This window comes from Orcinus orca, chromosome 1 (assembly GCF_937001465.1).
Source record: "Orcinus orca chromosome 1, mOrcOrc1.1, whole genome shotgun sequence".
Taxonomy (NCBI): Eukaryota; Metazoa; Chordata; class Mammalia; order Artiodactyla; family Delphinidae; genus Orcinus; species Orcinus orca.
In genome coordinates, this window is record NC_064559.1 from 54,341,915 (window position 1) to 54,368,679 (window position 26,765).

Genomic DNA, 26,765 nt, shown 5'->3' on the forward strand with positions numbered 1-26,765 from the left:
TCTGTCACAAAACATCACACTGAAAAGGAGAGTATATCCCTTATAAATACAGGACTTAGAGAAGTTTGTCCCAGAAGTCTTCCTAGTAGAAAAACCAAGCTTGCAGGCCCACAGGCTTTATTGTTCAACTCCCTTTTCTTTTAAAATGGTACATGCTACACAGCTTTACTTTCAGTCTTCTGTAAGCTCCTTATTCCTTTGAGAACATCAAAATGATTGGACAGGGACTCCAAAGAGTCTTACTAAGCAATTCTTTACCCAATCTTCTTCCAGATCAGCTTGGCCTCTCACTCTCTTAATGTATATGCACCTACATATGTATTTCCTGCCACTGTCTTAGAATAATAGATAGTGGGAAGAAGCATTAATTTTTCGGTGAGTAACAGAAGTCACTCAGTATGACTGATAAATGAGATTCAATTAATGTTTACTGAACATTCATACAATAGGCGCTTGCTCGTCCTTTATCATGTTCTGACTCTCATATCCACCCTTTCTTAGTCTGAGTTCTCTCTTGCCAGCTAGAACCAGGAGGATGGAAGAAAAACCAAAAGCAGAACTGACCTTGGACTGAAGCCAAGGAAGGACGGTGCCAACAGATTTCCAAAATGCAACCCATCCAGTGAGTAAGAAATCAAAGCTAACCATTAAAGCCACAAATCTTAACAGAAAGATCAAAATCTATGCAGAAGGCAAAAATCCCCAGAAACAAGGGATATTTCCAGTTATTCCTGAAAAATCAGCATGACTCACATTCTCCCGAGGTATGACCTCTTCAAAGGCTCCCAAACGACACACCCCTGGGTGCATCTCCACAGTTTTCTGAATCAGGTATCTGACGAACAAGTTTAAAGGATAAATTGTATCCACCTGATTTTAAAGCTGAGGAGCTTAAATTCAGAGATGTTAACAGACTTGCCCAAGGAAACATGTACTAAGGGATGGAACTGAGGTTCAAGCCTGCCTCAGGACCCCTGACAGCCTTCCTCTGGCTCCTCTGGGTTGCCCCTGTTGCAAAGCTTTCTGATTCTATGCATGGCAGGGTTGTAATTCTCTCCTTCACCTTCTACTCCTTCCCTACCTTTCCTTCCACTGTGCTGCTCCTCAGAAATCCAATATAATCGTTCTCAATTCGAGACTTTCAAAGTCAAAGGTCTACCTTCAACTCTCTCTCCCTGCCTTTAGAGGGGTAGAAGCAGGTATCATTGAAGAATTAGGTCTGTGTTTTTCAAAGGAATAAAACACATCCTACAACTCAGAAGCTCACAGACTGTAGGAAGGACAGACCTGTCATATAATCTTGAAATAATGTGATAAGTGAGAAGACAGGCATTTACAAGGGTATGTATAAGAATTTATAGGAGAAATAGTAGCATGTTCAGAGAGACTTACTTGAAATACCCAAAAAAATCTTTAAAAGTTTTCTAAATTTTATTGGAAGCCTCAATAACATCAATTAACCATGGCCACCTGCAGTATATAATACTCATAAAGATATAAATTGGGTGTGAGTGGACTCTTTCTTGATTCTTAATATGTACATATTGTTTCAATAAGAGCCCATCCTTACATAGTGATGTATATCGTTCCTTAGGCAATACCACTACGAATATGTTATATTATTTGGCAATTTACATAGCACCTTAACATCAGTTATTTCACTTGACTCTCACAGGAGTTTTGAGAGAAAGCCAGACAGATACAACACATAGCTAAAAGGGTAGACTCAGAATTTGAACCTAATTCTTCTGACATCATTCCACCTCCGTCCTCCTTCACAGCTGCCCCCACGTTTTTTTTTTTTTTGAAAAAGCACAACTCTACAAGAAACTTCAAAATGTTAAAGAGAGAATTATCAGAAATTGTAATCCAAAATGGGGAGCTGCTGACAAGCACAACAAACTTGTAAGAAATACGTGCTCACAGAAAAAGCAGAACCAAAATGTAGGTTGATGGGCACTCAATTTTAATCATCCTACAGGAAGGAAATTAGTCATTTCTATGCAAAAGGAGGCTGGAAGTGTGGTCTTTATTTCCAGCTGCATTCCCTAGAGAACAAGATGTTCTTAGTTTAATGGAACCTAGGACTGTAGACTTTGTTAGAATTAATAAATATGACTTTTTGGAAGGAAGGAAGGAAGGAAGGAAGGAAGGAAGGGAGGGAGGGAGGGAGGGAGGAGGGAGGGAAGAAGGAAGGAAAAAGAAGATAACACATATGATCTGATGGTATAATGTGTTCATTGACGGAGTGAACGCTCACTTCAATTATCACCCCACAAAATGAGGACAACCCTCCCTGCTACCCCCCCCCCCATACTGGGAAAAGAGTGCACTCAATTGGCCAAGCATTGGCAGAATAAGTCTTTGTTTTCTACACAGTTATCATTGACTATTTGTGTGCTTGTCTATAATTTTAATGGGCACAGGTCTGGGATAAGGTTAACAATTAGGAAACTAATGCAATAGCCCAGGTGAGAGCTGTTGAGGCCCCAGTGAGGGCAACAGGAGGAATGAGTAGAGCTCCTCATGACCGATTAGATTCAGCAGCTGTCTCCAAGTGATTTGCAAATTGTGGAGCTCAGAGGGTCTCCAGGGAATGGTCTGTTCCCCTTTCTTCCTTTGTTCTTTCCCTTTTCCCATCTTCAGAGTTTGCATCTAACCATGTTGAGGCCACCCAGCAGCTCTGCCCTGCCTTCTGCTGCACTCATTCAGTAAGCATTCATAGAGTGGTTAATAGTGCATAACTACCCTATAAGCATCTACTATGGACCCGGAATGGCATGATGCTTAAACATTTATGTCCATTATCACATTAATCCCTCATCACAACTCCTTAAAATGGCTGTGTTGCCCCCACTTCCCAATACAGATTAAGACACAAAGGCTTACACCACTCAGCTGACCCAGGATTTGAACCTGTATTTGTTTAACTTCAGAACTTCTCCACCAACCAAATTACCACTCCCTGCCTGTTTGCAAATTACAAAAGAAATAGAAAATACAAGGAGTGTCTGGGTCAAGAAGGTGAAACACAAGAATCAACTAGAAATATAGAATTTAAGGCATGAACAGGTTTGGACTCCAGATACGTGGTACATGCGTGCTCCTGAGAAAATGGGAGCGTAAGTGACCACGAGAAGATGGCATTATTTACATAAGATGTTTCAGAGGGAACCTTCAGTGCTGTCTCTTAAAGAAAAGTGAGAGGCATAGCTAGTGGAGAATTGAAGGCTGAAACTCTGTGGCCAAGGGGATAGGACACAAACAGAGGTGCAGAAGTGACACAACACAGGCGTGAAGTGGGACAGTGAGGGGATTGGTTCAATGCCTCGGCGTACTGAGACCAATAAAGAATGATGTACTTCACTCATATGAGGTTGAATGTCTTAAGGGGACATCTTAGAATTCAATTCGCTATTGGAAAGCCAAAAAAGAAAACCCTTTTTAGACACTGGGGTACAAAGTATCAGATTTCTGTGCCACACGTTTTAAAACTTGCTCTCACCCACCTAACCCTCTTCGGTTCATCTTGCATCCAGGTCTGTTTTCTCTCCGTCTGTCTCTGACACTCTTTGGTTCTCCCTAATATATTTAGCTGACTTTTTTCCAGTAAAGAACTAAGTGTCTGCCAAGTTGCCCCTAGAACAGGCCAGTTTCAGCCGCTCTTGTCCTTTCTTTTCCATCCTCGCCCTCCCTCTCTGCATTTCTTACTACTTATTCCTTCAGAATTGTTTCTACTTCTCCCCATGCGCCCCACTCTGCACAATTCCTTTTCCCTTTCTACGGGTATTGATTCTTCTTCTTTGTTCCTCCCGTCCACCCCTCTAAGGTTTTTTTTTCTCTTCCTAGCCTTTGCTGGGAAACAGGAAGCAAAATCATGTCCTGTCAGATCTTGTCCTACCCAGAGAGTCTCGGGAAATACTGTAGAATAATCAGAATGTGAATGAATAATGTAGGCTAAAATGATTCCTAGACAAAGAAGCTTCAAATTAGAGATGCATAGTCTAGGAACCTTCTTGTCTGCTCCCATAGTGACCAGAACGGTGGTTTGCAAACTTAAGCCGTCTTCAGAATCTCCTGGAGCCCTTGTTAAAACACAGATGGCTGATCCCCACCCCCAGAGTCTCTGATTCAGTAAGTCTGGGATGGGGCCTGAGAATGTGCATTTTTAACAGGTTCCCAGGTGATGCCACTTGTTCTGGTCCAGGGGCCATGCTTTGAGAAGCCCTGGAGTGTGGGTACCAACAGGTGTGTGGCAGTCAAGCCTCAGCTGTGTGTGATAGCAGCTGGGCAGAGGGGTCATAAGAGGGAATGAAGGTTTGTTCCTTGTCACGCCAACAAAGGGGCTGAAAGAAGCCTGGGAAGCTCTGGATAAGGGATCCAGAGCATGTGCTGGGGTGTAGCACAGAGGGAGGACAAATGGGGAAAGCTCTGTGTTGTAACCTCCTGGGAAACACCGAAGCCAGCTCCAAGCCCTGCCATCCACCCTCCCTCTTGCGATCATGCCTGGAAGCCACAGAAGGGAATTCTCAGGATCCCTTTGATCTCGCCAAAGTTCTCGAATCCTCTGTCTGTTTATCTCCTTCCTTCCCTGGCCTCCTCGTCCCCCTTGCTACCCCCTGCCCAGTGGATGAGTCACTCACTCCCCTCCCCACCCCACTGCCATCTGTTTTTCTAATGATGGCAGAAGATGAGCTGTTTTGTTGGCCCACACCATAACAAAGCACACTCCATGCTAGCATTTTTCCTGATGCACTCTCAGGATGCTATTTTATTGGTATCATTTCCCCACCCAGTTTTCCCTTTGTCTGAAACCCCACAATTTTCCCCTCTTTGGCCTCATGTAGATCCCAGTTTCCCAGAATTAGATACAAGAAACAGGGATACAGGAGAATCCAGGGACTAACAGGCATGTGGGTTGGGTGTGTATGTGGGGGGAGGGTGCTGGAAGTCAAGGGCAAGTTAAACAGCTCTCTCTAGCGCACTAGGCACAGCCAGAATTATTGAGCATTGCTGCTAAGTGGCTTAATTACTTCCAGTGAAAGACTTTGATGACAAAGCCTAACTCTAGCCTGAGACTACAGTATTTGTATCTGCTACTGGCTATTCCCAGGGTGAGAGGGCTTAAATGGTGTGTGTGTGTGTGTGTGTGTGTGTGTGTGTGTGTGTGTGTAATATCTCCCATGTCAGGATTCCTAGGTCAATCTCCCTCAGCAAGGCTCTGCCTCATTCTTGACTCTTTCTTGCAAAAACTCCTCTTAATCTAGTGAAGGAATTCACATCCCCCTGAGTCCCCCACTGCTAGGGGAATGCCTTGTGTGAGAAGTAAACAGGATTCCTTGAGGCAGTAAAGGTCTAGTTTGGGTTAATCAACAGTGGACTACAGGACCTCCTCAGAGGTAGGAAACAGAGATGCCTGCATGACCCAGGCAGTTGATGTCAATGAGAGAAGCCCAGTAGGTGAGCAGCTAATTGTGCCCACGGTTGTCAGATATTCTTGTTTTTTTTTGCACAAAGAGTTTTGTATTTATTTTTACTTGGGTGTGTGTGTGTGTGTGTGTGTGTGTGTGTGTAAAGTTACATACACACATATGAATTTTACGTGAAAATCCCAATTTTCAAGCATTAGCAACCAAAACAAAATTGTTTTTAGACACTGAGCTGGCCAAACCCCTGTCTGTGGGCCACTGATCTGCAAAACTCTGATCTAACTAAACTCCAGTGAGGCCCGGTTAGAGAATCCCCAAACCATAAATAATTCTGACTTGCTTTTAACTTTTATTAAGTCATTTAAAATGGAACCCTGGAGATTTTGTTAAAATTAAAAAAAAAAGGCAACATCAGAAATCCTAGTATCTGTAATTTGGGGATTGTGGAGCTAAATTTAAGAGATTACACGAAGGACATAGGATCTGGGAAAGGGCAAATACTGAAGCAGAAGGACGCAAGTCTCCATAAGGTGAGCAGAACAGAGAGCTCTGGTCTGCGTCTGGGGGAGGGGAGGTGGCTTACCTCACACGACTGGATGCAGTGGATCAGGAGGGGGTCTGGGTGCCACTGACGCCGCCCGGTGCACACGATGCTCTGAAGGGGAAGACGGAAAGAACAGAAAACAAAAGCAAAGACACCTGGTCAGTGAGAGAAGGGGCAAATCCTGAGCTTACCCCACTAGCCCAACCCCTTCCCTGAGGAGCAAGCCCCGGCTGTGCTGCATGAAGAGGTCCTAGGCCATAGTCTGGTCTTTCCCGTGGAACTGCTAATTCTGCCAGGTGAAGCCAAGGGGGAATCTCTTAATGGAGGGAATCTTTCATTCTCTTCATCATCTTCACCCCCCATGAGCTATCAAATCCAGAATGGTGTAGGTGTGGTTAAAAACAGCATCCTCAATACTAAAATGACTTTAATTTGGCTCTAGGCATAATATTGGTTCCATTTGTTTTGAAATTTTAAATAAAGTTTCAAGAAATTGTGAGATGGCTTGTGTTCATCAGGGAAGACCATGGAGTTTTAAAGGCTGAGAAATAGAGCTTCATAAGAAGAGTCTTGAACTAAAAATGGATCTCAGGAATCCTAGATCACAAGATGTGAGTGCCCAAGCAAGGAGTGGGGGCCAAACTGCACTCTCTGCAACTCCTGTTAGCACCATTTATGCCCTCCTTGTGGGAAATAAAAGAGGGTCTACGCACTGGACAAATCGGCTTAATGTGAAACCACCAGGACTCAAAATGGCACCAACATTAAGATGGTAAGAGTGTGAAAATGTGTCTGTGTTAAAACACTGGTGACCTTCTCTGACCATTGACCAGGGCCCAATGACCATTTCCTGATGTGCCTTTAAACAAGTAGTCATCTACTCTTTATGAATAATAATAACTCATTTTCATGGAGTTTTTTTTCTTTTAATTTTTGTATTTAAAGATTTCAAAAGATACACTTCAGGAAAAGAGAAAGTCCCAAAAGATGTTTCAAAGAGAAAAAGAAGTTCTCTTTATAACCTGCTACCAATCCACCCATTTGTGGACTTTCATACTCACATTTTAAATTCAGTACAATAGAAATTCAGGGAAACCAGAAGAAAAATGATGCATTGTGAGATATGAGTTTTACATAAAACAGCACTCCAGTAATTGAAAATTATACATTCTAGAATGCTAAGACTGTACAATGATCAGATTGGAGACATTTGCATATATTAAGCTGTAGGTATATGAGTATATACCTCAGAGTCAGTTATGCAAATGCGCATCTGCAGTATTTTTCTGGAGTTATATTACTATAAACTAAAAGTCCTCCTTCACAGTTTCCCTAAAGAGGCAATAAATACTGTAAACCCTAAAAAATTTTTTTGATATTCAAAACTCTATACTGTAATAATGTAGAAGGCGACTTTGCTTAAATTATCATTGCAAAGACACAGACCTACTAGAGAATGGACTTGAGGATATGGGGAGGGGGAAGGGTAAGCTGTGACAAAGTGAGAGAGTGGCATGGACACATATACACTACCAAACGTAAAATAGATAGCTAGTGGGAAGCAGCCGCATAGCACAAGCAGATCAGCTCCATGCTTTGTGACCACCTAGAGGGATAGGATAGGGAGGGTGGGAGGGAGGGAGGGAGACGCAAGAGGGAAGAGATATGGGAACATATGTATATGTATAACTGATTCACTTTGTTATAAAGCAGAAACTAGCACACTATTGTAAAGCAATTATACTCCAATAAAGGTGTAAAAAATAAATAAATAAATAAAAATATCATTGCGCTAAAAAAGAAAAAAAGAATTATCAAATATATACAGTCATTCCTTGATACCCACAGGGGGTTGGTTCCAGGACCCCCGCGGATGCCAAAATCCAAGGCTCCTCAATCCCTTATATAAAATGACATACTATTTGCATATAACATCCTATTTATACTTTAAATCATCTCTAGATTACTTATAATACCTAATACAATGTAAAAGCTATGGAGATGGCTGTAAATACAATGTAAATGCTATGGAAATAGTTGCCTGAAAGCAGCAAATTCAGCTTTTTGGAATTTTCTGGATTTTTCTTTTTTTTCTGAATGTTTTGTTACCAGATAATGGTAATGGCAAAATGCAGTAATTTGAACGCTTGAAATGCAAATACATGGCAACTTTATTCCTTCTCATGCACTGAATCCACTAAGGGCCCCCAGTCCCCGCCCTAGTCAGTCAGTCATTCAATTCAGACTAAATGTAGCACTCACTACGACCCAGTTTCCTCAGGGAGCAAGAGGGATCTGAAGATCCACCAGTCCTGTCACTGCCCTCAAAGAACTCAAAGTCTATGGGGGGAGGTAGCTGGAAGTACATCAATTCCTCCACATGAAGGGGAACTTAGCCTCAGCACCCTCACATGACGACCACAGCCAGAACTTGCCAGAACACTCTGAACTGACTGGATCAGTTTCTCTTATGCCCTTCATACCTTCTACTCCATCCACCACCTTTCTACATGCAGGAGTGTTGATCTTCTAATACTTGAGAAATTCTAAAAATACATTGCAAAGGAAAAAAGCAAACAAAAGAAAAAAAACCTAAAAGAAAGAAAGAAAGAAAAAGAGTCTGTCTGTATTTACTTTTAATTCTTTTTCTCCAGTGCTCTTTTTTTTAACCACAGACGCTTTTGGTTTTCTTTTGTGACCATCTCTCCAGATTAATGTTCTGTGGAACTCACTTTAGGAAATGCTACTCAATAGTTATCTGATGGAAACAATACATGTGCATTTTTTTTTCACATAACAGCTTCTTCATTTTGCTCTGCTGAAGCAAATTGCAATTACCATTTATTGTGAAATTTGTGATAGCTCTCTTTCCAGTCTTTTTTTCATCACTGTTCCATTTGTAGTACTAGCCTCTACACCTCTACTCTGCATCAGTAGTGGGCCTCCATTTTATTTTATATATATATATTTTTTTAACATCTTTATTGGAGTATAATTGCTTTACAATGGTGTGTTAGTTTCTGCTGTATAACAAAGTGAATCCGCTATACATATACATTCTCCAGTGCTCTTTTCTCTTATTATTTCCAATTTATTTTTTACACCTTTGTTGTTTTTTTTGTGGATGCACCATGTAGCTTGTGGGATCTCAGTTCCCCAACCAGGGATTGAATCTGGGCCACAAGCCCAGAATCCTAACCACTAGGCCACCAGGGAACTCCCCTACATCTTTGTATTTTTATGTAATTTAATTTTATTATTATGTGATACATGTTCACAGTATAAAATCTAAAAAGCATAAAAGGATACACAATCTCCCCAACTACTCAATTTCCTGCATACTATTTTTAGTTCTTTTTTATGTCATTACAGATAGTCTATGAACATACATACATATATAAAATTATTTATTTCCTCACACAAAGTATGAAATACTATAATTTTATTTAGTGCTTTAGTTTATTGTGTGTGACTGTCTAACTTTATTTTACTTCATAGTATTTCTTGGTGTTCTGTTCATTTGATGGTATACGGATTGCTGCATTCTATTGACTGCATATTATTCCATTTCATGGATGTACCTTAATTTACTTAATCAGACCCATATTAATGGATATTCAAGTCATTTTCAGTCTTTTGCTCTAACAAACAAAGCTTATGTATAAATCATTTCATACATGTGCAACTACATCTGTTCAATAAGCTCATGATAGTGGGATTGGCAATACCCATCTCAATGAATTTTTTAATATTCTATAATTCAGTCTTAAGACTAATTCAGACTGGCAACCTCCTTGATCTCTGTACAGATTACAAAAGTTTCTGGTAACTGTGTCATATACCTTCCTAGACTGCAAAATCCTTGAGAATAGGGACTGTCTCCCACTCACACATCTTATTTCAGTGACTTAGAGAGAGACAACGTTCAACAAGTACTTGTCAACCGTTAAATAGGTTGTTGTACCTTTAGGTTTCTTCTTTATCTTCTGGCCTATGAAAGTCACTCATCTCATATGAAAAGATCTGCATATAGAATTAATTGAATAACTACTTACTGATCAAAATTGGAGGAAAATTTTAAATGTTTTTCAGATCCTACATTTTATGGGCACATTTGTGGTAGTGAGGTGAAAGAGGAAAGTGAAATGGGAGGAAAACTAGTGAGAAGTTGGCATAGAAGGGCTAGCTCCTGGTGAGGTGTGTTAAATTAATTAAACAAGGAGGCCATTACACTGAGGTGGCTCTAATGCCACGGTGGCCGGTGGAAGCAAAGCAGAATCTAAGCCTGTCAATGTCTCAAGGTTATGAAATTGAAACCAAAGGGCAATCAATCATGAACAACCAACTTGGCTTTAAGCTATAACCAATCAATAATGTCCTTACTTTGCTTCTGCCTTTTCTCTATAATCAAGTCTCTCCCCAGCTGCTGTTGGTGGAGTACTCCTAAACCCAGTATGGCACTACCCGATTTGAGTTGTTTTTTGCTCAGATAAACTCTTAAAATATTTAATATGCCTCAGTTTATCGTTTAACAGTTCAATATGATTTTCTTATTTTCTGGAATGTTTTTGACAAATTATAATCCTATATATTACATTTGAAAAGCTATAGAGAATAATTGAAAAAACAACCTTATATCCTCTGCCCAGCTTTATCAAATCATAACACTTTGTTTTATCTGCTTCCAGAGTCTGTCACTAGAGATTCAATTAATGTCCCTTGTATATGTCCCTCCAACATCATTCTCCTTCCATCCTCCCTATTAATAACAACTATTCTGAATTTTAAAATTATTATTTCTATACATTTGTATATAATTGTAACTATAGTTGTTATACTATTAGCAAGCCACTTCTCAGATGAATCAATTGTGAAAACTAAGGGCCAAAGATTTGTTTTAAACTTTTCAAAAAGAAAAAGTTCATGAGAAAACCAGTTTAAAGATTTCCTCTTGGTTGGACTGTTTTAAAATTTTTTAAAAAACAAGGGAAAAAAGAGAAGAAAGGAAGAACAAAGGGAGAGCAGAGGTGGGAAAGGAGAAGATGGGGTGGGGGAGAAAGGAGTGGGGAGAAGGAGAGGGAGAGAGAGAGAGAGAGAAGGGAGGGAGGAAAGAGGGAAAGAAAACCAGTTAAGGGTTATTAGGATGGTCATAGGGCTGTATGAAGGCTGTTGCCTGGTTAAATGTGTTGTTAAAGGTCACAAGACTGATGGTTAGCCAACATTAAGGTCTAATACAAAATTGCTCAATTGTTTTTTATCAGGAATAGTTACTTGACAGAATGGGCTACTAATCACATCAGATCACAAAGTTCTGCTCCTTGCCCAGGTTTGTGATGATCTCCTTATTACCATATATGTATGCAGCCCTAAATAAGATACAGCACTATTTTGCATATTTATTTGGACCATAGTACATTACCCTGCAATATACTTTGTGGTTATTCTTCCCCCATCCTCCAAGACACTCTTGTCTACTCTTCTCTAGAGAAGAGGGAATTGATGCCTGAGACTTACTCAAGCAGAGAGGGAACAATGCCACGTTTTAAACAGATGAAAAAGAAGATTTTTTCATGACTCATGTCTGAGGGATTTGTTCTCCCGTGATGTGTGGCAAGTGTCATTGGAGCTGTTACACACAATTGCACCCATCAAGAGGACACTCGGGGTGGGGGGAGGGGGAGGATTAGGAGATGAGGGGACAGACTGGAGGGTGGGACCAGATAGTGGGAAACTGTGGCTATTATCTTCTTTTTTTCCTCCTGCTTTTCTCTTCCTCTTAAAACATTTTGGTTATATTTAAGGAATTATTAATCCTTTGGGGACCAACTTGGGAAAACAAAGTCAGAAATTATAAGGTTTGTTTTGACTGAGCAATTCTGTTGAAGAGCTGGGGAGTTGAGAGAGGGATTCCATGCAGTGTTGAGAACTTTGCAAACCTAACGTGTGTAGCCACAGGAAAATCTCATTAATTTGGACCTCACTAATTCCTAATTAGGATATACTAAAAAAAAAAAGGAAAAAAGGATTATGCAATCTGGGAAAACTGAATTTATGAAGCAGACTAATAGGGAAATGAGATGTTATGATGGATACTTTTGTATTTCAGAAAGAAACATTTTCAAATACAGTTTAGAAAAACTCGTTTACATGCAAACAACTGCCTTATTATGTGCAAAAAAAAAAAATCTCTCCATGAAATCTGGTTCTCAAAAGACCACTTCTTTATAAGGTAAGTCAAAATGTCAATTTTCCTATTTTAAACAGGAAAGTCGCAAGATATAATAAAACATTCTCTAGACACAGTGGTTAAGGACAATAATAAAAAATCAACCTTACATAGGCTTTCTGGAAAAATCCAAAGGTTTGCCATGAGAAATGGCTCTGTGGAGGTGGGAGGCACTGTCTTCTTCGAGCTCTTTGGTTTCACACAGCAACCTCGCTCTGAGCAATGGGTGAAATGAATCATGCATTGAGGAAGACATAATTCCTACCCCCAAGACTCTTACAGTTTGGTGTTAGAATGACAGAAAAAAGGAAGAAAAGTGGAAAATGAAGAAGAGGAGAAGCAGGGATAAGAAAAACACTAAATGCTCTCAGCGGAAGTCCATGGGGAGCTCTTCCTACACCCTCAGCTCAGACCCTCTAGATAATGAGCAATGGTACTAATTGGGCAGTTGGCTGTCTCCTGTCTGTCCCAGCTGCCAGTTTCCACTGCTCAGTCACCCTGACTAGCAGGGATTTATTTGACAGCCAAGAAGCCCTTTTGTTTGGCATCCTCTCTTTTGCAGGGGTACGTCTCTACTGATGCCATCACCATAGAAAGGTCTAAATCCCTGGGTGCAGTAGGTGAAGGAGGAAAACGCCATTACAACAACAAAGGCCCAGAAAGTCCATTTGGGAATTTCAAATCCTTACTTCATGTTTCCTACAGCCAGCATGCTCTTGAAACATTTAGAAATAATAGTATACATTCATCCTTACTCTCTTCTCAGTCTCATAACCAGAGCCGTTAGAAATTGCTTCTTCAGTCAGAGGTGTCCAATAGGAAGCACTGAATGGCCATTAATTGTCTTCCCAGCCCCATGTGCAAAAGGCACAGAAAAAACAAATGACCTACATACCTCTATCTACACACACTAACAAGCAAAGCGAAAAACTTATAGAACAATATTTTTCTTTCTTATAGATAGCAGGTGATATCTTTTCAGAGAGGCTGGAAATTTCCAAAGGTAAGATTTGTACTAAGTGAACTTAAATTCCATTTTTACATAATTCAGAACTATGTGCTAGAAACTGTGCAAGACATTGCAAAAGTGTTATTTTGAATTTTTATAGCAACACTTCAAGATAGATAATACCATCCTCATTCTTGCTGATGAGCAGACAGAGGCTCCAAGGGGTAAGTCATATAGTATTTGAACCCAGGAGGACCTCACTCTTCTTTTGACAATTGCCACTTTGAGTTGTTTTTCATCAAAACCCCAGACTACCTAAATCCTCAGAAATTCTTCCTTTAATGGAAAGTATATTCTTCTAGGAGTCACGTATCATGTTCAGGAATAAAAACCAGTAGAACCCCCAGAGACAGGCACATAAATGTTATAGGAACCTAAAACGTATACTTGATCGTTCTTTAAAAACAAACTCTTTCACAACAAGGAAAAGCAGTATTATAGGGAAATATCGCTCTCAATTATTTTTGTTAGACTTCACGGGGAGGGAAGGGACATGTGGGAATGAGGAGGTTCTCATAGTTAGGGCAAGTGACTTGTTTTCTATTTGATAGGCAAACTAACCTAAACATACACCAGGGGGAAAAAAGACTACAGCCAACAGGGTGATTCAGGGGAAATGACTGAACTTGGAGTCAGAAAAGTTGGCTGCACTGCTCTCTCCATTTCTTGAAAGCTGTGCAACCTTGAACAGATAACCCGACAACATCTAATTTGTCAGTAAAATAAGGATAATAAAATCTTCCTTTCTTAGTTTATTGGTTTGTGAGAAGATTCAAATGAAATTTTAAATTTCCAAAATATATATATTATGTATATATACACAACTTTGAAAGCAATAAAGCGTTATCCAAATGTAAGATATCATTTTTATTACAAAGAATGAAGTCATTGGAAGCAGACTAGAGAAAATGATGCAATTTAATCCATTGCTCTGTAGTCTTGCCAGATACCAGGTATTTGAAGTATGGGAGATAGCAAGGGTTTACATGAAATAGGAGATCATCATTTACTAAACAAATGAGCCAGGCTCCAAATAGGTGTACTTGTACTTAAAATATTTATGTTGCCAGTATTTTAATAGCAGTGTTTCACAAAGCATTACAGTGGAATTACCTGGGGTGCTTGTTAAAAAATGCACACCCCAAGGCATTGGCAGTCTCTCTAAAGGGGGGAACCCAAGTCTGCTCCCTTTACAAACTGCCCAAGTGATTCTGAAGGACACCAAAACTTAAGATTGAGTACAATATGGAACATCCTTCAAGATAAATCAATGTAAGTTACAAGGTTTTTACTCGAAGAAGACTTTCACTTAATACAACTGTTTTGGTGTATAAGGCATTTCTCCTTTTTTGTGAGGACAAGCTTAGATTTCCCGCCCCTCAAGAGCCACTGAGTGCCACAAAATGGGACCATCTATGGTTGGGGCATAATCTCATCTCTGAGGACCTGGGTACATAAGGGCAATAACCTCATCATTATTTCCTTTGCTTCCACTGACTTCTTTTTCTTGACTAGACCATAGTCATGATAAATGCAGTGATACAAATGATAACATTTTGGTGTTTAGTTTAAGAAGAAAATAAATTCTGCGTTTTCTTTCTGGGGTGGGCAACTTGAAATTGACAAGGATATAACTATACATAGCAGTATGAAGTTGCAGCAAGTGCTCCCAGTTTGAGGAGAAAATATATATTTACTTTCAAAGTAGAAAATGATGCTATAAAAATTTCTTTGCTTACTCAACCAACATTCATAAGACACCTACAATTTGCCCAGCATGAAAAAGGAACTAGGAATGTAAACATGAACAAAATGCTATGGAATAGAGGTAAATAAATAATAATGACTCCCCCGAAGGATGGTTGAGAAAGGGGAAGTTTTAATAAAATAGAAGATATTGTTTTTCAGTTTGGAAATAGTCAAGTCTCTGTTATTGGTATCCCTACTGTCTTCAAGAAGAAAAGTGAACTGCTCTTCTCTGAATGTCCCATTTGGAAAGCAGAGGTCGGAGACCCCCCCCACCCCCATCACCGGAAGGCCTGCACTCTGGCCTGACAAACCCTGCATGCATCGATTGTGCCCATGGGACGTCTTGTTGGGTAGATGCTGAAGTGATTGTAGAAGGGTTCCTGAAGCAGTTCATTTCTCAAGTGGGACAAATGGATTGTAAACATCCCAAGCCTTTCCCCCTTTAGCTGCTTATAGAGAAAGAGAAGTCTTTCATCATAAGAAGTTGAGTTCAAGGGACTGACAGAAAGGGTCTAGACCATCTGGCACTCCGTGAACATGAGGCAGAAGTTCTTTCTCCAGGTACTGTAATTCCAGCTAAACCTTCACAACAGACTGTGGGAAATGGGACAGGAAGTCTAGAAAGGTTGGAATGGGAGAACCAGACAAGGTGTTTTTCTGGCTTTCTCCTTCCTGCTCCATACGGTCTTCCCAGCGCCTTCCCACTCGCGGTGGGCCCCCTCTTGCATAGCGTTCTCATTGGGTTCAACATCCTAAGAGGGGTTGCCATGCCCTACAGGATCTCGTCCACCTGCCGCTGTCCTATCTCATCCTTCTACCTCCCATCTCCCCTCTCCCTCACCACCGCAATACCCTGGTTTCAGACACACAGAATTTCTTACCACTCCTTATCCTCTAGAATTTTCCCCTCGATCATAGTTTAAGACCCAGAGGGAAAGCTTCCTGGTCTGTTGATCCTCCCCCAACTCCCCAAAGCTCCTGAGCAGAAGAATTAGATGCTTCCTCTTGGGTGTTCCCACAGCTCTTCTACCACAAGCAAGCCATTTCCCATGTTGCATTATTATAAATGTTTGTTTTCGTGGGCATATTGTAAGTCTTGTAAACAGAAGGACTCTCATTTTTTTCCTTTTCATATTCCCAGCATTTAGCACAGTTCCAGGGCACATAGTAAGCCCCAGTGAGTGTTTGCTGAGTGAGTGACTGACTGAATTAATAGGGTCACGCTACTCCCATCCCCCACCCCAAAGCATACTTAGAGTATTTGTTCCTGATCCTCCTGCTTTAACACACATCCCTGCCAATAAGACAGCACAATTAGCCTGTGAGAGAAAAGGAGCAATCTGAGAATGACTTCCGAATGAAATGTAGTATCTCTCTAGCGTCCATCTCTTGGTGACTCTGTGGGAATAGCCTTCCAAGGTTTTTGTTTATTAGACAGCCTAATAAAGCAACAAAGCGCTCAGGCTTTCTGATATCCCCACCCTCCCATTCTAAGAAGAACTAACTTCCTGACTACAAGGTCATCTCCATTCATACTTGTATAGCCTTTTCTTTCTCTTTTTCATTTACTCATTTCACAAATATTTATTGAACACTTATTACATACCAGTTAGTGTTCTAGGATCTGGGAATATAGTAGTGAACAATAATCCCTCATTGACCTTTTTATTCTAGTGGTGGAAAGAGACTTATGAATACATAAGATAAATGAGTAAAATATATAATATGCATGGTCATGATAAGTCCTAAGGAGAAAAACATAAAAGAGGGAAGGGAAACAAAGTTTTAGGGGAGTTAAAATTTTAGACAGAGTAGTCAAAGGAGGCCTTCCTGACATTTGAGTAAAATTCTGAAGGAAGCAAAGGAGCAAGACATGAAGATACCCAGGAGAAGAGCATTCTAGGCAGAGGGAGCCACGGGGCAAAAGTCCTGAGGTGGGAGTGTGCCTGTTCAAGAATTAGCCAAGAGCCACTGGGGCAAGATTAGAGTAAGCCAAGGAAAGCATATGGGAGAGAAAGTCAGGAAGGTAAAGGTGGTCAGAGGAGGCCATGGAACTGAGAACCCAGGTGTGGGAAGGACCCAGTGTGTGCATGTTGAAATCAGTAAGAGTTATGCCAGGAATATGAGGTAAAGTGACTGTGAGCCAGGAGCTAAAGTGGTTAAAAAATCAGGGGAGGGAGTGAACTGAGGGTCAGAAGATGACAGCTGCACTGAGGGTGGTGAGTGCTTTATTCTGTCGGCATTAGATTCAAATGTGGGTGATTTCAGGGAGGAGGCAGGGAGAAGAGTTTGGAAGTGGCATTGAGGAGACAGGAGGACATCTGCTCCTCTCCCAGGCCCGGAGACAGGAGGGGTGTGAGAGAGAAAGTAGGAACCAGTGGACCCTGCAGGGAGGCAGAATCCTCAGGGTTTCAAATGAGGATGAAAACGAATGGAAAGCTCAGAGATGTGATGGATCTCGTTCATGACTGACTTTGAGTATCAGAGGGTCCAGAGAGGATCTGGGGGTTTAGAGAGAGTGGGAAATGGAGGCAGGAAAGGTAACTTTCCTTAGTTCCTCTAGTCATTCTCTCCCTGTTTTCAGTTTTATTTTCATCTTTTCTAATTTATCTTCCTATTTTTTTTTTTATTAGTGGTAATTTTCTCTTTCAATTTCCTTCCTGTATTATCATTCTTTATGTCTCTGAGTCTTCCTTCTATATTATCTTTTAAACTTTCCTTTGGATACTGGTCATCTTTTTTCTCAAGCTTTTCTCTTTTTTCTTCTTGATTTTCAATCCTTCTCTCTAGGAATGATCCATGCGTTTGTTTGCTCTAAGGATGCTTTGAAAGCCTCTGAAATTACTCCAGGGAATATGCTGCCGGTTGAGAATTGTTCAGCAGTCTTACATCCTCGGCACATAAAAATGATCCTTTCCTCACCTGGACTTTGACAGGTTCCATCCAGTGCTCCAGAGTGTCAGCAGTGACGTTCTCAGGAAGGATTACGGGATCGCTAGGGGGGATTACACACGATGGGGAACACACTGCACCTGAAGGAACAGAAATTTACAAAAGAGACTTGAACTTCCCACATCTCAGTCTTTTACATCTTGGAATCATTAGCTTTGATTTTTCTTTCTTTTTTATTTATTTATTTATTTCTTTTCTGCTCACTTCTTTTTTAAATAAATAAATAAATAGATAAATTTGCTTATATATTTGGCTGTGCTGGGTCTTCGTTGCTGCACACGGGCTTTCTCTAGTTGCGGCGAGCGGGGGCTACTCTTCATTGTGGTGCTCGGGCTTCTCATTGCGGTGGTTTCTCTTGCTGTGGAGCACGGGCTCTAGGCGCGTGGGCTTCAGCAGTTGTGGCTCGCGGGCTCTAGAGCGCAGGCTCAGTAGTTGTGGCACACGGGCTTTGTTGCTCCGCGGCATGTGGGATTTTCCCAGACCAGGGCTCGAACCCATGTCCCCTGCATTGGCAGGCGGATTCTTAACCACTGTGCCACCAGGGAAGTACAAAAACAATTGCTTTCTACATTGTAGGTCACCTCATTAACATGGTCATAGGCAGGGTCGATACTCATCTACTGTGTACCTGTAGGGATATTCCTACACTAACTACTGAAGAGCCACTTCCGCAAGTTAACTCCCTTGGCCCAAGTGCCCTTTCTCCTTCTAGTCCAATATACCCCCTCCTCTGGAATCCCTGAATCTCTGTATGACTTAGCAATAAAAGCTTTAATTCCTGGTCTCATAGACCTCCAATACCCCACTCCAGGACTCTGGCCAGCCAAAGTCTACCCAGATTTGTTGATGCCTTTTAAAGTACTTTTAATACCATTTCTGCTCATATAATTTCCTGGAAGCTTATGATTGCAACATCTACTACCTAAGAACTTTACTAGCTGGGGAAGAAATGGCCCAGAAATCATGAAGGTGGATTTATAATGCCCGCTAGACTGAAGGTCATTACACAGGCAGCCAAGAAACCTATGTGATTAAAAGAGGAAACAAGGGGAAATCAGAAGCAGAGATTTTGGTCATGTGTTGGCCTTTTAAAGAAAAATCTTGCTTTATTTCTTTGTATGTGGCATCTTAAGTATCTTCTAAAATCCTATTCAAAGAAGGCAGACTCTCAGGGTTCTCTATTTCCTCATCTAAAGATTCTGATGATCTCCAAGTTTCTTTTCAGCTCACACTTACCTCTATTAATGTTTTTTGCTGACTTGTATAATAACTCAAAGAGTTACATGACTCTTAAGGACTCTATATACGTGTGTGTGTGACATATTAATGTAAAAATTAGAGGGTGGGGAGATAAGAATTTTCTCACGAGACAGCACACAAGAGGCATGGTCTCAGCATTCCGCTACTCCTTGCCTGACCTTAAGACTTCTCAGTGCAAAGAGCAACTTGAAGATGGTGAAGAACGTTCTCAGAAACTAACAAGCTTTCTCATTAACTCAAATGATACCTACTGGCATTACAAACGTTAGAATGACTTGGAAAATTACTCCTTGCTTGTACAATTCAAAATGTCGGGTTAATCTCACAAAGTTTTCCACAAACAGCATCCCTTTTCTATGATGCTTAAGTCCAGCCAGAGCAAATTTAAGTCAACTTGACTTTCAATCGGCCCTGGCCACAGAGACTTTTAATTTCAATGACTGCTTTAAGAAGTTACCCCTAGGTTCTGGAGCCTAATCCCCTGTACAGAAGGAATGGCTGCTGAGCCAGGCAAGCTAGGCAATTTCAAATTGTTCCTTGCAGGAACTCTCTGCTCCAGTAACAACAGCAGAGAGAATGGAGGAGGCGCCCAGCACATGCGTGGTGTGCGCCTACACATTTCCACCTTTCCTCTTAGAACTACTACTCCTGCCACAAATCAATCCACTTTTCAGCCTGCTGTGAAATGGGTAACGTGACCAGACACTATGCAAATGGTTCAGCAGCGGCAACAACATTACACATGAGTGGAGGAATAAAAAAAAAAATAAATTTGTCATAAATTTCATTTTTACTGAAGCAGCTAAGAGTCAACTTGAATTTCTATCCACTCCTCAGGGAGAACAATGGATCTGATTCAAGATCCAGCCAGTCCTAGTTAAGGATTACTTGGGAGCAGAAGTCAGCATCCCTTCCCAAACATACCAATCCTGTATCCCTGTTCACACTTGTACTCCACGAAATTCAGCTCCGAGGTGGGTGGTGGGCATTCCCCTTGCAGGTTCTCACATAACTTGAACTCCTCGGTCCACAGTCCCTCCTTCGTGCAGAGGATGGGATGCTAGAATATCAAAAGTTAAACATATGTACCTTATTGTTTTACTAACTTCTTCTAGAGTGGGGGAAAAGGTGGTCTGATTATAAATGGTAGTGTTCTCCAACTTCTAGAACCTGGACTAAAAGACAATATTGAGATAATAAACCATGTTGTTTCTGACCACCGCCTCCCCCCGCCTCCGCAAACAAAGTCAAGACAAGTTTTTGCTGTTTTGATGTGAAGGAATCATGAACAATTTTGTATTAATAAAATTCATTAACAATGTGTTTTCCTTTGGATGTAAGGATATGGTGAGCTATCAACAGTAGCCCATGTATTCTGAGATAGTTTTTGGAATTTTTTTCCCCAATGGTGGTGTTTCGCATTGATCCATTCATACTATCCCACAGATGCTGCTTGTGGCAAATGTCAGATTTTTTCAATATGAGTTTGAGCCCGTAAAACTAATTCATAATTTTTCTGGAGGTGCTTTTTGCCTTTCTGCTTGAATGGAGACATCATAGATGCTTTTGATCTCACCAAAGTTCTAGTCCCTTTCTCCACATGTATGCTGGTTTGTGTAACTCTTGGCTTCACATCCCCAGCAATCACAAAGTATACTATAGGCAAACACAGAGAGTAGCACTAACTCACAAACCCCAAGAAAGTGCGATTTTAGAATTACAATAACTCTCCCTTCATCTGGCCAACTCCTTGACTCCTTAAACAATCAGTGCAAACAGATGTGTTGATTTCTAAGGGGTCTCATTTCATGGAGTATTCTTTTCAAATCTGTCCTGCAGTGTTTACCTTGGAGTACTGGACACTGAGATAAAGGCATGTTCCAGGAGAGCAGTCAAGGTCATTGATCTTTGCCTAGGAAGTCTGCTTAACTTCCTGTCTCGTGTATGTGTGTGGTACTTGAAAAGATTCTAAAATAAAATTGATTTTAGTCACATAACCGTGATAAGACTGTGGTTGTTGCTTGAGACCTCTCACGCCAAAATCCTAGGGAGAATAATAGTCAAACAGCGCGTTCGGCTTTGCCTTTGCTGAGGAATTCGTGTTTCTGTTCAGGACTCTGTTCTATTAAAAAAGTGTAATACCAGCATTTCTAGCCAAGTTAGATCAGAGGAAATCACATTGCCAAATCAGAATCCCAGCATTTTTGCAATTTACCCAGGTACCCAACCCATCAGGTTGTTCTTCTTATCCAAGAGCAAGTTCTGAAGTCAGGAGAGAATATTCCAAAAACGTGGCCTCTTCTGAATTCCCTATCAAATAATATCAACACCCCTGGTTAGAATCCCAGCTTGGTAAGGCCCTGCCTGTTGCAATTCATTTAGATCATTTCTACGGAACATTCTTGGATTGGTTACCAAGACTAGAGCACAACCTGATCCAAAATAAAGTTCAAGTCATCCTTACCCTTTTACTTTCCTCGTTACAGTTGAGCACACACTGGCTGTTGAGCTCAAAGCCATTGGTGCATTCATACATGCCTTCAAAGACAGGAGATGGGGGCTCACACACCACTGGGACGCAGCTGCCTTGCTCCCAGATTCCATCTTCCAGGCACTGGATCTTCAGGAACTTGCTGATAAGACATAAAGCAACATAGCCCATCAAAATCCCTCAAGGAGGTTATGGGAGAAGACTGGACCCTCAGTAACATGGGCTAAATAGACAGGGGCAGTTGGGTCTCGTTAGCCAAATGTCATACCTCTCTAGTCTAATTTCTAAGTCATGGAAGTAAAAATAGTAATGTGCACATAATAGCAGTGATCACGTTAGCTGTTATATAGTAATATTTTGTATATTACTCTCCAGAGAGTTTTTATAACTATCAGAGCAGCATCTAGACTTTTTCAGTTGGGTTTTCATGAAGCTCTTCATCTTGGAGCAGTCTCACACCCAAGTGCACTTGGAAAATACCTGGCAGGATGGAGTACAGAAATGATTATCACACACTCAGGGGACTAAACGGAAGTCATTTGAGGATCATCAGTGTTAATATGGTAATGTAATCAGTGAAGCTGCCAATATTTATTGGTTCTCCAAAGAGGGGAGAAGATACAGCAGTAGGGGTCTTCTTAAAACAGAGGCTCTTACCCTGAACTTCAGAAGAGCAAGAGCCTCACTGGAAATTACTATGGCCATTTTGTTTGCTTACAAGTCCATTTTTTTCTTGGAAAGCATTCATAGCTTTCGTGAGATTCTCTGAGTAGACATGACTCCACAGTGTCCTGGAAGAACTGCCCTTCCTTCGCATGCACAGATGTGGCCTCCAACCAAAGAGACTGCATTTGTGGTGGACAGTAGTCAACAGAATTAGGTTTTGCTGCTGCAAACTCCATCCCATTCCCCTTCTAACTCACTGCCAAACTGAAGGTGCTGTCCATTTTGCTGTTTTAATGCATCCACTTCTGATTCAGAACATAAGATAAGCTTGTGATTCTAAAACAGAAATAATCCCTTGACCCCTGATTCAACCACATGGTGGCCTTAAATTTTTATTTTCCAGTATCACGATGTTCTTTTTAAATTTAAATATGCCCACCATCTACACACGTTTGATGGACTATCATACTTTTATGCAATGACCCCTGCATGCTTCTCCAGTATTCTAATATTATACTAGTACAACATTTATCACATTATTTTATACATGTGTACATGTCTGCCTTTCCCACTAGGTTGGAAGCTGCCTGAAGGCAAGGACTGTGTTTTATTCTTGCTTTTAATTCCCAAGAACTAAAAAAAAATCTGTCTTATATTAGCCACTAATCAAATATTTGCCAAATTGAATTATTTAACCGAAATTCACAGTGTGTTAGGCACACTGCATAGCACATTATATATTTTAACAAAGTGAACCATCAGAGTTTCCCTAATGAAGTAGCATTATCATTCCCATTTTATAGATAAACATACTCAGAGACGTTAAATAATTTGACCAAGATCCTACAGCACAGAATGCAGCTGATTTCAAAAAATTTAAATAAGTTTTAATAGTTTAACATATTTTAACAATATCCACTTAGATGTTCGTGAAGGAGTATTTAACTTATTATTAAATAGTTATTTAGATTCATACCTTTATTCCCAGTAATATTTTAGGATAGAAATCTGATTTTATGACTGGAATTCTTTAGCATCATAGTTTATGTGGACATATATCTACTATCTGTTAATAATAAATACTATTTTTGAGCTGTATTTCAGGTGTTTGGAAAGACACCTACATACATTATTTCACTGAATCCCCCAAACAGCATTTAGAGGTAAATATTATTATCCACATTTCGGAGAAGGAAACTGAGCCTGAGAGATTTAAAGCTAGCTCAAAGATCCACAGTAAAAGCTGCAGAGAGGACCTGGACCCAGGTCATCCTGCTGCCGAAGCCTGTGGTCCTTCCTGGGTCAGGTTCAGCTGCACCTCTTATGCTATACAATCCACTTTGAATATCAGTAATGTCTCTATCGAACTGAACAGCCCTTTATCCAGATGCCACATTTATAAGTGTGAGCAAAAAAGGAAGATTCATTTGAAATTTTTACATTGAGTACTAAATTATGTATAGAAAATTGCACAACTCAGTATACAGCTCAAGAAATTTTTACATGTGAATACACCTGGGTGATCACCACTCAGATCAAGGTACAGAGAATTTCCAGCCCCCGTAGAAATCCCTCTTCCCAGTTGAACCTTCCCACACCCCTGCAACCCACACTCTTCTGACTTTCATCAGCTTAGATTCATTTTGCCTGTTCTTAAACTTTATATAAATAAAATCACACACTGTGTACTCTTTAGTATAAGGCTTCTTTCCCTAAAGGAAGATGACATTTTATTTATTTATTTTTACATCTTTATTGGAGTATAATTGTTTTACAATGTTGTGTTAGTTTCTGCTGTATAACAAAGTGAGTCAGCTATATGTATACATATGTCCCCATATCCCCTCCCTCTTGCCTCTCCCTCCCACCCTCCCTATCCCACCCCTCTAGGTGGTCACAAAGCACCGAGCTGATCTCCCTGTGCGATGCAGCTGCTTCCCACTAGCTATCTATTTGACATTTGGTAGTGTATATATGTCAATGCCACACTCTCTCACTTCGTCCCAGCTTACCCTTCCCCCTCCCCGTGTCCTCAAGTCCATTCTCTGCGTCTGTGCCTTTATTCCTGGAAGATGACATTTAAAAATGTCTTCTCTAATCGATTTTCAAGGAAGTGTATGCAGTTCTTTTTACTATAACGAAGCTCATTTTTGTCCCTCTCCTAGGCTGGATAGTCTACTCTTTTTTCATACTACAGAGTTTATATTCTCCCAGGGACTCTCTCCTTTCTATCACCTCCCACAGATGAAATCCTTCCCCTACCTCTGCTGAACTGCCATTCCCCAGCTGAAGAGAGCAGGCAATACCACTGACACCAGGGGAGAGGCAAGGCTGTAAACCTTGCATGTCAGCATGATCATAAAGGAAAACCCTTGCTTGGCCAGGACAACAATATTTTGACTTCATGTGGTATTTTTCTCTGAATTGGTTGGAACGCTTCAGCCATGGAAACAGTCCTCCCTTTTCTTGCCCAGAGTGGAGAGCCATTCAAGAATGCCGATTTCATATATTTCCTTGCCAGTTTAATAACCTCAGGGAAGAGGGTAGAGAGATAAAACTTGGCTGGGGAAGAGTGAGTTGGCCGTTGCGGGTGGTACCCAGGTAATGTGACAGGCCCTGCACTGCAAATCACCAGTCATATCGGTGATAAGGAAGGGAGAAGGCTGTAAGGTGGCAAGGGAAGCAACACAGTTCACATGGGTGCCCCTGGACCCCAGAGGAGGCACTCCAGGAAGGAGTGGGGAGAGGCTGGGAGACAGGGCTGATTCCCTAGGAAATCCTGTTTCCTTCCTGCAGGGGTTCCTATGCCCCCTCAACCTCACAGATTCTCCTTACAGTTTCATCTCCCTTATACAGGGGCTGTCTTCTGCATGTCAATCAATCAGATGACACAATTCAGGCCCAACCCTCAGACTTCTCGCAAAGCATTTGATTGGTCAGTGTCGCTGGCTCCATGTCAATGACTGTCTATACCCACTTAGGAAATGACTCTTGAGATCCCATGGTATGGAGCTTGGCACTTGAGTGCCATGGGCTGGTTCTGGCCTTTGTTCAAAAAGGGACTGAGATTGTGGTAGGAATTCAAGGTGTCCTGCATTCCTCCCAGCTCCAGGAAATTTGGTTTCCACGTCAGGCCCTTGAAGGGGACTGAAGCCTATAGCAATGGCAGAACTTTAACCCCCAGTGGTACCAAAACTGCCTCTGCGTTTCTTCTAGTTTGGTGATCTTGAGGAGTAACCTCTGACCCTTATAAAATCATTAATGAAAACACTGCTTTATTCAGAATGGTCCAACTCCTTCGCATAAAGTATATGAGTCAAAAGCTAAGAGACACTTGTTAAGTCATGAAGTGAATAGGTTTGCATTTCAAAGAATGATGGTATTGGATATTAGACAAAGCACACAGGCAGGCCCTCACCAGGACAGAGATTCTAAGACTTTTCTGATCTTCCAGTGCAAGTGCCTTTCACTTGAAATATTCTTTTTACAGACTATCAGCTCCCTGTATTTTCTTTATCCCAGGGGAGTAAGAGAGGCTAAAATATCTCATTTTACAGGCAGGAAACTGCACATTAATAACTATGAGGTGACTTGCTCAGTGTCACAGAGCAAGCAAGTCAAAGGCAAAAGCAAGAATAGAACTCAGAGTTTTGAAATCATAACACCCTAACATGGTGTTGGAAACACCAACAATGGTTTCCAAATGACATCTGTAGACCAGCCCCATCAAAATCATGTAGGAACTGTACAAAAAACTAGATTGCCTACATCTCCTGGAACTGCCCTCACATTCTATATTTTTAAATTTGTCAGCAGTCTTAAAATGTAGCCAGGTTGGCAAACTACTAAAATCTATGCTACTTTCCTATGCTAGTAAAAATAAACCATAGGTGTAGAAATCAGAGAGCAAAATCACCCACCTAACAACACCGGCCAAAAGGCTGGATGCTTAGCAAAGACCAAACACGACAGTTACAGCCAGACAACTTGCTCTGTAAGTGGTACCATGAGGGTTTGGGGGTAGGGGAAGGTTTGTATTTATTTTCCCTCTAACTACTCCAGAGAAATCACCACAATTTCCAAGTTAGAAGATGCTTTTTCCAATTTCCAGAACTTGTGGTATCCACCTAGTGCCGAAAATCCAGCTGTGCTCTTTCTGCTTCTTACATCATTGCCAGAAATAAAGATCTTGTAATCAAAACTTGGCTGAAAGTTTGATTGATGTTGCTTGAGGCACACATGAGTCTACCCCATCCTTCTATCACCACTGCAGGGTTTTCAAAAGTAATATTTATTTTCCATTGGAGAAAAAAAAGTATGATTGTTGAGTCCAAGGGAATTATCATGTCTTTACTGATCAAGGGCATCTGGTGTCTCCAATGAGTCGTCCCTCATGAGTAATAATAACAGAAAAACAATAAAATATTGGGCACTGAAAT

General features: G+C 40.9%; 1 protein-coding gene across 1 annotated transcript in view; it reads right to left on the reverse strand.

The window, feature by feature from the left end:
- PAPPA2 (pappalysin 2) overlaps window positions 1–26,765 on the reverse strand; it is a 314,606-nt gene that overhangs the window by 31,544 nt on the left and 256,297 nt on the right. Inside the window, exons 18-21 of the mRNA XM_049715361.1 lie at window positions 21,634–21,802; window positions 20,094–20,229; window positions 17,880–17,989; window positions 6,013–6,084 (exon numbers count right to left, since the gene is read on the reverse strand). Coding sequence (XP_049571318.1) covers window positions 6,013–6,084; window positions 17,880–17,989; window positions 20,094–20,229; window positions 21,634–21,802 — 487 coding nt within the window. The remainder of the gene's footprint in view (window positions 1–6,012; window positions 6,085–17,879; window positions 17,990–20,093; window positions 20,230–21,633; window positions 21,803–26,765) is intronic.